The sequence below is a fragment of the Galeopterus variegatus genome, unplaced genomic scaffold (genome assembly GCF_000696425.1).
Source record: "Galeopterus variegatus unplaced genomic scaffold, G_variegatus-3.0.2 Scaffold725, whole genome shotgun sequence".
In the NCBI taxonomy this organism is placed as follows: Eukaryota; Metazoa; Chordata; class Mammalia; order Dermoptera; family Cynocephalidae; genus Galeopterus; species Galeopterus variegatus.
This window is the reverse complement of record NW_007726836.1, coordinates 276,592-291,602: the sequence shown is the minus strand read 5'-3', so window position 1 is coordinate 291,602 and position 15,011 is coordinate 276,592. Positions and strand designations below refer to the sequence as shown.

The window sequence follows — 15,011 nt, the reverse complement described above, 5'->3', positions numbered from 1 at the left end:
ACCAAAAAGGTTAACTAGAGTGCACTGTAGTTGAGATTTTGAGAACTTCTCACATTTTTCTTTTAGATGCAAGCATAGAAAAAGAGATGGAAATTTTCCACATCTTCTTAGTGTGCTGGCATTTATTAGCCAACCAAAAAGGTTAACTAGAGTGCACTGTAGTTGAGATTTTGAGGACTTCTCACATTTTTCTTTTAGATGCAAGCATAGAAAAAGAGATGGAAATTTTCCACATCTTCTTAGTAGTTACTGCAGAAGACATCCCTTTACTGAAAAGGGGCTTTTTACATTTTGAAGGAGATTCAGAGATTCAGGCTGTCTTAAGGAATACTATTAGTGTCTACCCCAAGAATATCTCCACTGATGCAGATTTTCTATATTTTGTCAGATCTAGCTAGGCTATTTTATTTTCTCATGAAAAGTCAAAAACTTTTTATGACTTTGGTAGTTTTAGAATATATATGAGAAACCCTGTCTGTCATTAAGAAATTTTGACTGTCATCAAGAAAGACCTGTTCCCTTTTCAATCTCCATATTAGCCTACTCCTGGAGTTTATTAATCCTATAGAGTGAAAAGAAATCTGCTTATTAGTGCTATGAAACCAATCATCCATATCTCAGAACTCATGATCTTTCTAAAGTTATCACAAGCATTTGTGAGATCAAACTGTACTTTAGACTTTAACAACATCCCATAGGTCAATGAGAATTATTAGAGACTGTCAAGAAAGCATATGATATGATAATTATAACTCATTACCAGCCATTTTTGTTGTTGTGTGAAGATAGTTCTTGGACTCTGATGGTTGAAACCACCATGAAAGCCAATCCGGGGGTTCTTGCCTCTTGGTTGCTGTTTCAGAAGTACCACTAGTGCCCATCAAAGCTGTTGTAAGCATGATTGAATTAATTGTTGAAAGGTTAGTTATCAGTTCCTAAGAAATAGGATTGTATACGCTTTTACTCTTTTACTACTTGAGAGTATCATCTATATTTGATATGGACGGTGGAAAGGAAGAGAAAAAGCAAGGATATTCCATTTGTTTCAGAGGCCCAAACTGTAGTTCATAGAATTTCAGGGATGGAGGGACCTTAAATATCATCTGGTTTATGCTCCTCATCTTAAAGATGAAAAAAACTGTGCTGAAGTGAGCTTCTGACTTGTCTGAAGTCAGAAGGCGAATTAGCAACAGAGAGGTCTCTAGGAGACCATGAGAGCTGTCTTAGAATTTTGAAAGTCTACAGTGTAAAAGAGGGCTTAAATTTTTGTCTCTGGACCCATGAGGCCAAACTAGGACCTGTGGTAAAAATTTCAGGGAGATGGATGTTCTTCCAAATATTGGATTTAAAAAAGCAATAATCTGAACTATCTAAGAATGAACTTCATAAAGTACCATGCTCCCCATCACTGGGAGGATCGCTTGGCAGAAAAGTTGTGTAAGCGATTAAATCATTAGAAGTGTTGATTGAACCAGATCATTTACAATCCTCTCCAAATCTGAGTTTATAATCCTAAAACCCAGCTCTTCAGAGTCTTAGCTCCCTGATCTTCTACATAATTTACCTTGGCCAATCAATATCATTCTCTAAGAATTTAAGATATGATATTTCTGCCAGCAATCATAGACATAATCTCAGCAATCCAAATGCAGGAAAGAATGACACATGCAATAGAAGATTGAAAAGGACGTCTTTTCACTTTTCTCTATTTAGAGTCCAACTCCTCTAGCAACCTTGCCCAAGTCATTTTTTATAACAACACTATATTTTGCAAAATAGAACAGGACATTTAGAGTCCCCCCGCTTTTTTTTGAAAATAGGATGATTAATCAGGAAAGACAAGACAGAGATAAAGTGACCCAATGATTCCACTAATAAAACCAGAAGCAAGAGTCTTGATTTGAGAACTTCCAAAGACTGCCATTTCTGCAACTAAAATGTGTATCAGAAAAACATTAGATAACAGCAGACGAAAAACTAAGAACAATTTCAAGCAGAGAGGCTGAAATCATTGTTAAATCCCCAAATACAAAAACAAGCTTAGTTAATTTTTTTTTCCAGCTGTCTAGAAAGCCCAGAAATGACCCAAGATGAAACAATGCCAAGAAGACCTTTTCCGTACAGTTTGTCCTGTGAAGATAAACATTATAAACATTTTAAATAGCATTTTCCTTATTCTCCCTTCCCACCCAGCATAACCTTAGTCACTGTGATAAGGCAACCATAACATAACATCAGCACTATTTTCCTCCCATGATTATTTGTAAAGTTAAAGTATATAGTTTATCCAGTGTCTTACAAACTAAGCAAATGTAAAGGACCATTTTTCTATTTTTATTACCCCTTTCTGCAGAAAAAAAAATGACCACTTATTTTGAAATGTGGTTTGAAATCCTCCATCAATGAAAGTTAATAAATGTAGATTTGCTTTTAATATCCTGTTGTTATAGACTTTGAACCTTTTCTTTCTAAAGCTCCCAAACGGAAATTACCCCTTTCTGCAGAAAAAAAAATGACCACTTATTTTGAAATGTGGTTTGAAATCCTCCATTAATGAAAGTTAATAAATGTAGATTTGCTTTTAATATCCTGTTGGTATAGACTTTGAACCTTTTCTTTCTAAAGCTCCCAAACAGAAATAAAAGCTCCCAAACGGAAATACTTTGCAGGGATTTAGAGCCAAACATCCAGGGAGCTTGTTAGCGGCCTAGATTTTGATGTAGAGCAACAGGTCACTTCTTACACTTTACAGTTGAGGTTTTCAGTGTCCAAACAAGTGTCCAGGGCCTACACTTCCCATCTGTAAATCAGTGATTTTCTTGTATTATTATTAACTATGATAATTAGATCAGCAGAAAGGAGGACTGTTCATTTTCTAATAAAGTTCTTTCTGGAGGATATTTTTTGAATACATTGCATAGTGAAAGCCTCTGAAGGAAAGATAATTCTGATTCTATGTACAGTAAATGTTTAGGAATATCCAGTCATATCCCCAGATCCTTAGGCCTTTCTGATCAATGAATTGGTACTAGACCCTGCTCTCACTGAGGATGGTGAAGGAGCAGGAGTAGAAAACTCTGGCATGGTAATGGATATCCTTTTCCTTAACACTAAAAGACCTGGCATTCAGGACAACTGATAAGCAAAAGACATAGCAGTTTACCTGTCATTGCTGTTGTTGTGAGATCCTGAGTCTTAGGTTGTGAATTACCAAACCAGGCCCATATCCAATTATTTTGCTTCTGAGCTGCTGTGTGGTTGTTTGAGGGCACAGTGGAGGTAAATGGATCAATTATGAAAATATCATTTAGTGAGATTCCCTCTGTAAAACCTTTATTCTCAATTCTGTTTATGTAAGTGTCTGTACCTATTACTTAATAAAGCTTAGAAAAGAAAAATTGAGGCCTGGTTTTACCTTTCTGAGCTTTCTAAAGTGTCCCACAATCTTAGGACAACATCAGAAATGCAAATTCTGTAGGAGTATCAATTCAATGTCATTCTTTGAGCTGAACCCCTTGAATTCACAATCAAAGCAAAATCAAGCAGTAACTTAATAACCTGTGAGAGAAAGAGATTTTCTACCGACTTAATTGGATGGCTCAGCTATGAACTGAGGGTCTTTGAAGCAGCATTTCATAAAGTTGTTTTCATTCATTTTTCTTTGGAGTACCTTTGGAGTTGTTTGCCTGTGTCTTTTGGGTCCATCTAGCATTGTACCCAGGTAGCTTAAGATGACAACTGGCATTTCAAAGTCCCACCCACACTCATCAACCTCAAGTCAAACTTTCTGTTTAATCAGGAACTTTGCAAAGGATGTGTGTTCAAAGTGTTGAAATTAGATAAAGCTTTCTCAAGTAGCCATCTATCACTTTTTGTCACTTTTGATTTTAATTCAGAATGCGTTTCCAGAAAAGAAACAAAACTGCCAAAATTAGAGAAATTCTGGACTGTAATTAGAGAAAAAACAATCAGCAACATTTTGCAATTTAAAATCTCTCATTTGACTCTCAAGTTGGACTTGAGTCCAGAATGTTTCCCTATAGAAGCAGAATGGCAAAAATGATCAGGATAAATATTTAAGCCAGTTGAGATTTTAAAAAACCATTTTAAGTCATATACCCCTTTGACAATCTAAGTTATGGCCTCTCTTCTCAAAAAAGTTACCCTACACATATACACTCTCAAAATTTTGAATATCTTATGGCTTATCATTGAACCTACTGAAAGTCCACAAACCCTAGGTTTTAAACTTTGACTGTATCATACCAAATGCCAACAACCGGCACAATCTGTTCCATGCTATAAAGGACACATTAATTCAGAACAGAGAGTAGAGCGATAGGAGCCAATTTCACCCACGATGCCCCAGATATACCCGAGCATCTCCTGGAAAATCCATAGACACCCCATTTTCACCTCAGAAACTTCATTAAAGATGCACAGTTCCTGCCACCCACACCCTATTTTTTCCCTGGCCACCAGGAAAAAATAGTACAACAGGAAATAAACCTACAAGAGCAAGATAGAAATAGGAGTTATTTCTGTCTTCCTAAAAGGAGTTCTATGAGAGGAGAAAATAGAAAAAGCTACTGCCTAGCCAGCGAGTTTCCAGTTTTCCCCACCCAAGTAGGCCATGCCAAAAAAAAAAAAAATTATTGCTTTGACACCCAGAAGACAAGGAAATAGAGTGTTCCAAGGCAGGAGTCTGCTTCTTGAATTAGTTTAGGTTTCTTGATTCCAGCAAGTTCCAGATCGCCAATAAGAAGAGGCTGATGACACGCTTCCAGGAGTGCTCTTGCAAAAATAACAGTTAGAATAAACAGCCACACCTACCCAAATGGTTGTTCTTACTAGCTTTCCCTCTTGCCACCCACTAAGGACCCTTAAGGAAGGAATGAGCCTGCCAAGCCAAAGACTGGCTTCTTCTGTGTACTCAGCCAGCCCTCCTCTTGACCTCTGCCCTCCTGCATGCACTAGGGAGGATTTGCAATCTCTCCCTCCTACTGTGTCCCAACTCTCAGTCCAACAGTGATAACCGTTTGGGAATCTCCTCACCGGACTTAGAAAACACGATTTTATTCAGGAACTTATCAGTGCTACCTTTTTCTAGCATGCCATAGGCTATGTTCAAGTTTCTACCTGATTATTTTCTTTGACACTTTTCTTTGCATGAATTGATCATCTTGGATCTGCCATTGGCCTTATTGGATCTTCAGTGACTCTCACATTAGCTCTGGACTCACCTGGTGGACCAGTTGGACTCTCTCTTCCTTAACTCTAAAAGAAACTTAGCAAAGTGCTGTGACAGGAGGAAAGCACTATTCTTTTCTCAACCCAAATCCTGAACTATGTTGTAGATAAGTCTCGTGGCACTCCTTTTCCTTGATTTCCAAACTAGCATGTAGTCTTCATTAAGGTAAGTTCAACTCTGAATTCCCAGAAACTAGAGCAGTGTCTGGCACAGAGATGACCTCAAACATGGATTGCATAAATGAATATCTCACTAATCCTTACTGCTCTTCATTATTACCTTTTAACAGTGTTTACCACTGGATCCCAAGCTTTAGAACAGTCCTGGTAGATAGCAGGTTCTCAAAATATATTTGCTGTCTAACTAACACAGGCAGGAAAAGTGCAGGAGATGTGCTTTTTAGGAGATGTGCTATGGATATTAACGAAATGTGCTAATTTCCTTTTCTAAAGCACATGTGATACCATTTTATACATAGTATTTATATAGTATTGGCCACCTGAATGTTAACTTCATCTAGACCCCACAAGATATGTTTTGTCAGGATTTTCTTCTATGGTGGGAAATGGTACTTTAGGGGAGACCTGTTTTGCTTCCTGCTGGCACCACTCATTATCATGTTTGCCAACATCTGACAAAATCGCATGCCCTCATGATAAGCACCTTCAACGTGGTTACTTTTAAAAGGCAGAGAACCCAAGAGGCAGTGAGTAGCCAGCAGTACAGCCTGCTTGGTTTGCAGAAGCCTCTCACAGGAAGGGTTGCCCAGGAGACTATAAACTATAAGGGGAGGCTATCTCCAGAGAGTCGAGAACCCAGGAAAACAAGTGCAGCTTGAAAATATTTGCTTTCCGAAATACTTCAAAGAATCTGCAGGGAATGACCAGAACCCTAAGCCTAATTGTATCACCTCCTCGGCAAGCTGCTAACAGAAATTAAAAATACTGTTGAGCAAGTCACCTTAAATTAAATTGGAGTGCTATGGAGGTTTCCCTGGCTTCTGGGTGACAAGAGATAAAAAAAAGGGGGGGGCCTTGTTTTGAATATTCACAAATCAATAAATTTCTGCCACACTTGTTTAGAAGCCAGAGTTCCACCCCTCCAGAGCTGTAGCCAAGAAAAGAGAAAATCCACACCATACTAGGAAAATCACTCGAGACACAGATGCCCTATTTGAGTTTGAATCATCCACAGAAGGAAGACGGCCAATCTGGAAATCTGCTTTAAAACACACCATAGAAGAAAAGCAAACAGGGAAGCAAAGAAAGAGACAGGGGAGAGACACAAGCACTTTCCAATGCAACTGAAGCACAAAGGGCAGAAAATCCGAAGAAATCTCATGTTTCCATTCATGAAGTGTCAAGCAATGAATTACCCACACACACCGAATAGGTATTGAGAACCTTCCCTGAGAGGCTAAAATATAGAGCTCTTAAGCTGATTTAATCTGATCAGAAAACTCCTCCAAGCATGTTTCTTTGGACCAAAAATGAAGGAATTGTTAAGTAAATCATGGCTGATGAGTATGATGATATTCTGCAATCAATCACATGTGTATAAATCAGGTTAAAATATAAATAAAGTTAAGTGAAGAGTGGAGTCAATGGAATTGTATGCATACTCTGTGGTCCTGACTTCATGAAAACAATCCTACCCACAGCAGATAAGAACAAGGAGAAAACATGCAAAAATGAAAACAGTTTCTGTATCAGGCTTGACTGGTCACCATATCCCCAGGGACAAAAATATAAGGGGAGCTCTTTAAAAAAAAATACTTCGCATATGGCACTTCTTATCCTAAGGTAAGAAAACGGAGTTGTAGATGAAAAAATAAATTGTAGGTAGTAGTAGTCAAGACATACAGAGCACTGACAACCCCAATATCCCACGTCCCCAGATGATGTCACCTACATCTAGACCTCTAGAGACAGGAGAAAATCAACACATGAGTGCATATCACTCAGGAAGATTGGGGACGTTTTGTCAAGGAATTGCTATTGGAAAGCACACTGATTCATTCTCCTTACTGGTAGTAGAGGGACTCTCTGTGTTGTCAGGGACCCAGAAACTGTCTTGGTCTGGGGAGGGGTGTGCAGTTGGGAGATGGGTGCGGAAGATGCTGTAATCTCTGGACGTGCTCCTTTCACTGGAGGCCCCGCTGCTCACATCCTCGTCGGTAGAGTTGCTGGGGTTGAGGTCTTCAGGGTTTGTTCTGTATTCTCCTTTCTTGCTGTAACGAGTACCATCACGGTTGACGATAGCTGGGAGAGAGAGAAGGCACTTTCAGAACTACACACCTGATATTTTCTGAATACAGGAAAGACTGTGGATCAGGTCTTCAGGGTTTGTTCTGTATTCTCCTTTCTTGCTGTAACGAGTACCATCACGGTTGACAATAGCTGGGAGAGAGAGAAGGCACTTTCAGAACTACACACCTGATATTTTCTGAATACAGGAAAGACTGTGGATTGTCATATGACATAGTAACTTCGAAGCTATTTTCTTTTGTATTAATAAAAACAACATCTATGTGTCTAGTGGTGAGATACAGTGCCTAATGCACCAACAAAGTGCACCCTCTCCAGCCCCACACACACCCTGGAAATGGGTAAGTGAAAGAGGATGTACTGGGGGGTCCTCATATTTAAATCCCAGCTTCATAAAACTCTAGACAACGTAAATCTGAGCTTCGGTCTCCTCATTTATGAGATGGGGGGTAATACAGTCAGCCCTCTGTATTCATAGGTTCAACATTTGCAGATGGAAAATATTTGGGGGGGAAAAAATCCCCAAAAAACTACATTATAAAAATAGCAATACAACAATAAAAAATACAAATTAAAATATAGTATAACAACTATTTATACAGCATTTACGTTGTATTAGGGATTATAAGTAATTTAGAGAAGATTTAAAGTATACAAGAGGGTACGTGTAGGTTATATGCAAATACGATGCCACTTTATATAAGGTACTTGAGCATTTGTGGATTTTGGTGTCTGTGGGGGGGTTCCTGGAACCAATCCCCTGTGGATACCAAGGGACAACTATACTACCTTCTGGATGGGATTATTATGATCATTATGATATACATTGTAAGGAAAGTGCTCAGCACAGTATTTAAAATACAGCGGATGCTCAGTAAATGATAATTCTCCTACCTGGTTCCCTACTCTCCCTCCTGAAGCACATGCAATATTTATTGCTATTAATTCCATCTATTTTCAAAAAAGATTTGAAGTGGCAGACTAATGACCTCAGTAGGGAAGATATATCTGCAAATCCATGAAGAATTCGATTTCCTTTCTCAGGGGCAAATTTTGTCAATTTAACTCAACCCCCACTCCAAGCTAGGAAATCAGTGTGTCTAAATAGTGACAGAGCCTCTGTGGTCCTCTGTGAAATTCAACCTCAAAATTTATAAGCACAGATGTAAATAAAGAATGAAATCTTTTGTTTAAACAGGTAAATGACTAGAATGGACCAGAAGAGAAAGAGTAAGAATGAATTCGTTCATTGTTCCTCCTTAAAAGTATTGCTGCCTTCAGGTCACAGCCACTTACTACACAAGTGTGCATTTAGCTAAAATTACTTTCTGCTGTTTTGCATTGGCAGGACTAAAGATTCCTTTTATCCACCTAGCTAGCTTAGCCAAGTAGAATTACTAATAAAACCCAAATGAAAAAATGAATTTCCAAAGTCTCATTCACCCTGATAATCTCTGCAGATGAAGATCTGATAAGGAAATATTATTGACCAAACTTGTACATATCTGGACTATAAAAGAGATTTATGGGGTCAAAGGAAACGGGGCATTTATTAAGTATCTACTATGGACCAGGCATTCATTAGACATGCTATGTTTCTCAAGTTTCATGACAATTCTCATACGTTGTTCCATTATATATATGAGAAAACCGAGGCTCAGAAAAAGAAAGTCATCCCTCTAAGATCCCATAGGTAGTAAGGAACTAAGATTTCAAACCAGGCTTGTCTGAGACAGCACATCTCACATTGTAGCCATTGTTGTGTGAGGCCTGCCCTTTCTTTCTATTGCAAGGCACAGGCCAGGGACGGTAGGAGGCTGGATTCGTATGGCCTCAGAAGATTCTCTCCACCTCACTCATGCCTATGAACTGTCAGCATCTGGTTCTGAGGAAGCAGAAATCAGATGTCCTCAACACTGTGCTACTTCCCAAAGAAATGAGACTCACAGGCAACATGAAGGTACTTGCAAAAGGGCTACAAAGTGAAGTGGTGGGGAAGGGGGGAGGGGGAAGGAGGTTGGGGATAATTGGGTGGGGGACACGGGGTACAAATGCAATTTGTGGTAATGGGTATACAGCCAGTATGAATCTGGCCCCCACATCATGGGGACAAGGGGTGACAATCAGCTTTGTATCTCATGAATATTCATAAACAATAAAAAAAAGTGCAGCCCATCTTGACTTTAAACAAGCTAAATACATTTCTAAGTTGTTTACACCCAGACCTAAATCTACCCATAGAATTTTCCGTACACTGACATTACTTTTAACTACTCTGGAACAAGGAAGAATCAACATAATCCTTTCTATAACATGGCTCTTCAAATATTTAAATTTACAACACTGTACCCCACAGATATGTATCATCAACTCCATTTCAACAATAAAAAAAATATTTATATATAAAGTACTTCAAAAAATGGAATTAAATGATAATATGAATCTTTTCATGAACTTTTTGAAGACCCCTTGCAGAATCAGGGTTAATAGGTTGACCTATTTGAAAGTTCTGATTGAGATTTTCTGCTTGCTGAAGTGCCAGGTGCATACTTCTGAAAATAATCAAGATGATTTTTAGCTGGATGTGTTATAAATAATGTGGAAACACATGTCAGGCAGTTTCCGTGCTTCATAATTATCTTTCAATACTTAAGCGATATCAAACAGAAAATTCCTATTTGTGGCTGGAATGCCTACCCCCGACCCTTATCAATACCTCTCTGCAAGAAAGAGCATGGCTCAGAATCATAGCCATCAGCAGCTAGAAGTTAAGAACCTTATTTAATTTTTCTTACGTTTAAATTTATTTTTAAGATTACCTTCTATTCATGACCAATGAAGTTGGGTCTCCAGCCGCATTTTCTTTTTAAAAGTAAATGTATTTTAGGTAAAAAAGAATGGGTCAATTAAATGAAAAATACCAAGTAAATGATAGTGCTGTGTACATAGATATGCCAAAAAAAATTGAAAGTGGTTTTTAAATAACTGAAGTTTGAGGAACAATACATTAAGGTAAACCAGAGAACAATTTCAAGCCATCGGCAGAAAAAAGAGGAAGAGACATCGAATCACAGCTGACCATCCCTAGCCTGAAGGAAGTGACTGATACTCTATTCAAATATAAACCACAGACAGCACATCTGACGCCTTTCCCAAGAATGGGAAAACTCAATCCACATTAGAAGAGATACATACTTATGGTAACTCGTCCTTCAAAGGTATTGGGCAGGTCTGTGACGGATGCGCAGTCTTCTTCAAGTGGAGCTATGGAGTAGTGAAGAAAAGCGTGAGAACTCAAAAATATATGAGCAAAATTTATCCCCATGTCTCTTAGTAATGAGGATGAAGTTAACGTATCCCAAATAATTTTCTTTTTCGGAAACTTGGTAAGTCTGCTAGAAACTTCTCTGCCCTCTGAAAGGCATTTTCCATTTTTATTTAACTTCATACATTTCTGGAAACTTACTTACCACCCCCACACCAGCAAATTTATTTATTAACAAATATATATGTTCTACATCAGACCCTGTGAAAGCCTGGGGCTACTGTTGTGAATAAGTTAGATCTGGATCCTCCAATGAAGCGTACATTTGAGAGCATTTTTAAAATTTACTATTATAAAAGAAATGTGGGCACATTGTAAAATTTTTTTTTAAATAAAAAAAGGTATGAGCTAGCCTGGGAAAATAACTTGTAACCTCAGAAACCTACAGAACTGATGGGAAGACATGGCAGACACACACAATCAAATGTTCACCAACATGAACAGCATGACAATCTGAAGATTAAAATAACATAGTTAAATAATTTACTTAATCAAGCTATGTAAAAACAGATAATCATTAATCTTTAGTTAATGTATTGATTTATATATTAATGTAGTTGATCTCTCCAAGTGCCTACTTTGTACAGATCGCTCCTGAGATTGGCCACCTTTGGTCTTGGTGCTCAGAATACTCCCCCAAGCTACTGTTTCGTTATATTTCATCATGGGTACCTCTAGCTTCTTTTTTTCTTGTTCTCTTTTTATCCTCCATCCCCTTCCTCAGGAATAAAAATTTCTGGCTGTACCTTGGGCCTGCCTGATGAACCACAGATGTTCCTGGTAGCCCTCTGAGCAGCACTGCCTGAAGGAAGACTTCTGAACACAGGTCCTGAAAATTCCACCCTGCCTGCCGTCCCTTGGGTCTTAACAGCAGCCTGCCAAGTAGTTTAACCAACCATTCCATTCACACCAAAATGCTACATTCAGTGACTAGACCTTGTGTTGAGCTCTAAAAAGTCAGAAAGCTTTAAGCTGGTTTTGCTGTTATAGGAAGGTTGGATCCATTTGTACATTGCAGCTTCCATACTGAGTGTGTGCATGTGCACGCTTAATATAAAATGACAGTTTATTTGTTAGGTTAGTTTCCCCCAGAGTTGCTTCTTAGCAAAGAGGAAGGAAAAAAGAGATGGATGGGTGGACGCAGGCAGACTGCTATAACAAGGAGGGCTGTTATCACAAGTATTTTAAGTATCCTGCCATAAATTGTCAGGTGCTCATAACAATGGACCCAAACAAGTTGAATGAAACAGGTTTTGGCTGCTTCTCAGGACCTGGGAGCATCTTTTCCCACAGATAAAGGCAATGAATGCTCTTTACCTGCTTATTTCTTTGGCCTCATATGAAACTAACTGGCAGCTTTACACATGCAGCTGGAGAAAAGCAGGGTTTAGGACAATCCATTCTTGCAAAGTCTGATCTAAAAGATTTTTCAAAAAGAGGTTCTTCAAAGAGAAAGATCACCTGCTTTGGTTGGTGAGGCCACTGACCACCAATCAATCTAAGCCAGCCCTTCATTACTCCCTATACCCATCACCACGATGCATCACCTTGTCCTCATTTTTTCTTCACAGTTACCACTGCCTAAAATTATCTTGTTCATTTTACTTGATAGCTGTTCGTGGCACATCTGCCAGCCCCCACCTCTTGCTAACCATCTCCTCCACAGAAATATGTAAGCCCCAAAGAATGAGCAGTAATCTTGTCTGTGTTGCCAGGACATTTATATGTGTGATGTAGACAGAGAGGCACCCAGTAAATATCTGTTGAATGAATGAAAAAGTAAAATAGTACTAACATAATTTCCCAAGGGTCCATTCTTTCAGTAAGCATACCTAAGAGTTTAACCCTCCAAATGGTCGGCATGTATAAACAGGTCAAGAAGCATTTAGATAAAACCTGAACAGTAATGCCATAAGAAAACATTAAAGTAAGTTATGGTTATATGGCTTGTCATTTATTCTTTTTAAGCATTTACCCAAAACTTATATGCCAGGCCCCATAAGAAAAAGGAGAAAAAAAAAAAAGATATGCATGTCTCTGTTCCTGCTCCTGAGGAATTCACAAGGTCATGGGGAGGCAATAATAATTAATATTTCTTTATCTTTTTTCAGTTTTCAAAAATATTCCTCAAAAATCTCTCACTTGAAAATAAGAACGTATAGCTAACCCCGGGAATTTGGGGCAGTATCCACCCTGTTTGTCTTGGAGACACCACGAGAAAATGGCCTAAGCTAGGAGATGCTTCTGATGTTCACATGTTGCGCATCCTCAGGAATGTTTTGCATGATGGCTCCTTGATGCCAGGGATGGAACAATCTCCCCCAAATTCAGACACACCTGCAGATAACAGTAGTGTGTTGGGAATTTCCAGGAGGTAAGTTGTAATAGAAGAGGGCACGCCAAAAATACTAGAACAGTTTTATGAATGATTAGAGCGTTTGTTCCAATGGACCCTGTTCATGCTCCATTTCACCTTAACTTTTATAAAGAACATCAAATCTGGCAAGAATACTGAGATGGATGGTGACCCAAATGTGCAATTAATATACCCATGCTCCCATGCCAGATCACAGGCCCTCATTAGACAGCCCTTCATTCTGTTTAATGAGCATTGCACTGCTGGGAGAGTTAGTCCCTGAACCCGAGGATTTGTTAGAAAGACTCTGGGGGTGGGCTTCCTGGTGGGCTGCGTTCTCAGAAACCTTGACTCCTCCCCCACAAAAACAGCCAAGAGAAACATGAGTTATTCAACGGAGCTAGTAATCACTGGGTACCAGATAGAAAGCCACCATCTTTAGTGCTTGATACGTTCTAGGTGTCCTATAGTTGTTGAATAAATGAGTGAATGGATAAACAAATGAATGTAGAATCTTCCTCATAATTCTGCCTTCAAAAGAGAATGCATTTTACCGAAAGCAAGCTTTAAAAATGAGCTAATTCAAGTTAGTTCTCTGGGTTGTTAACACAGAAGCCACCAGGCTCATGCTGGGCTGTAAGCACTGAGAGACGAGGCAGCAAAAATCACAAAGCCCTTTCAGGATTTGTCTCATTTTCATTTGTAAGCCACAGTCCATATTTTCCAATAATAGTGCTAAAAATTTAAGCTTTAGCACTATTACAGAAGCTACCATACTAAGCTACCATTCTGTGATACTATACAGAAGCTGCCTGCTAAGACAGAATTGGGTGTCATCCCTGTAGCCAGTTTATGGGGCGATCACATCACTGGGACCTGACAACCTGCTTGCAATTCTCAAGCTAAATTAGATTCAAAGACCTTTCAAATCAGATATTTGCATAGAACAGAAGGTTATCAAGATCTTTAGCTCACTTAATGCCCTTATCATCTAACTCTAAACCAAGAAATTTAGAATTCATTTATCCTTAGACACATTTATCCTCTTTCCTAGTTCTTTATTTATTTTTGTTCGTTTGTTTGTTTTGTTTCTTCAACAATACTGTAAAGTCCTTTAAAACAAGACATATAGCCTCTGGTTCTTTCTTAGCCCACTTTGCCTAGCTCAGTACTGAGCACATATAGTTGAACAATAAGTATTCTCTTTATACGTGAAGTAAAACATAAAAGCAGCCTATTGACATTGAGTAAATTTGGGAAACAGAAAAGGAAAAACATTATTTCTAACTTTACTAATTTTCATTTAGCTATTTTGGATTGCAATACACCCCCAATACTTCTCAAACTTTTCAACTGAAGTAACCCCCCACAAAAGAGAGGAAACTTAATCAATGTGTCAGATCCCTACTCCAGGGATGGGCCCGATCTCATGGGCAAAATCAAGGGCAGGGAGAAAAGCATCAGTAGCAGTCTTCCTAGATGGCTTCAATTCCAGGTCATAACACAGTGTGAGCTCTACCTTTTTGAGCTAAGGTTCTTTCCAGCAAGTGACACCAACTTGTAAAACAGATGAGACAATGTGGGTAGTCAGCTACGTAATTCAGGGCATACATTCACTGGACAAGATTGAGCGGGAGAAGCAACAAGCAGTGCTCAGAGACCCTCAGAAGTGTGCAGTCTCACACCAGCCCTTTTGCAACGGATCCGCCCTTCATCTAACCCACAAATACTTCCCAAGGTCTCCCTCTGACTTCTTGCACCAAAATGGACCACGTGTCACTCTGGGTCTATTTCCTGTTTACTTGTATGTGG

General features: G+C 38.9%; 1 protein-coding gene across 2 annotated transcripts in view; it reads right to left on the bottom strand.

Moving 5' to 3' along the window:
* Positions 1-15,011, bottom strand: part of CD44 (CD44 molecule (Indian blood group)) — an 85,434-nt gene that overhangs the window by 30,652 nt on the left and 39,771 nt on the right. The window contains exons 4-6 of one of the 2 annotated variants that reach the window (XM_008571824.1): positions 10,714-10,782; positions 7,279-7,512; positions 761-886 (exon numbers count right to left, since the gene is read on the bottom strand). In XM_008571824.1, coding sequence (XP_008570046.1) covers positions 761-886; positions 7,279-7,512; positions 10,714-10,782 — 429 coding nt within the window. The remainder of the gene's footprint in view (positions 1-760; positions 887-7,278; positions 7,513-10,713; positions 10,783-15,011) is intronic. The other variant, XM_008571825.1, reaches the window with a different exon arrangement.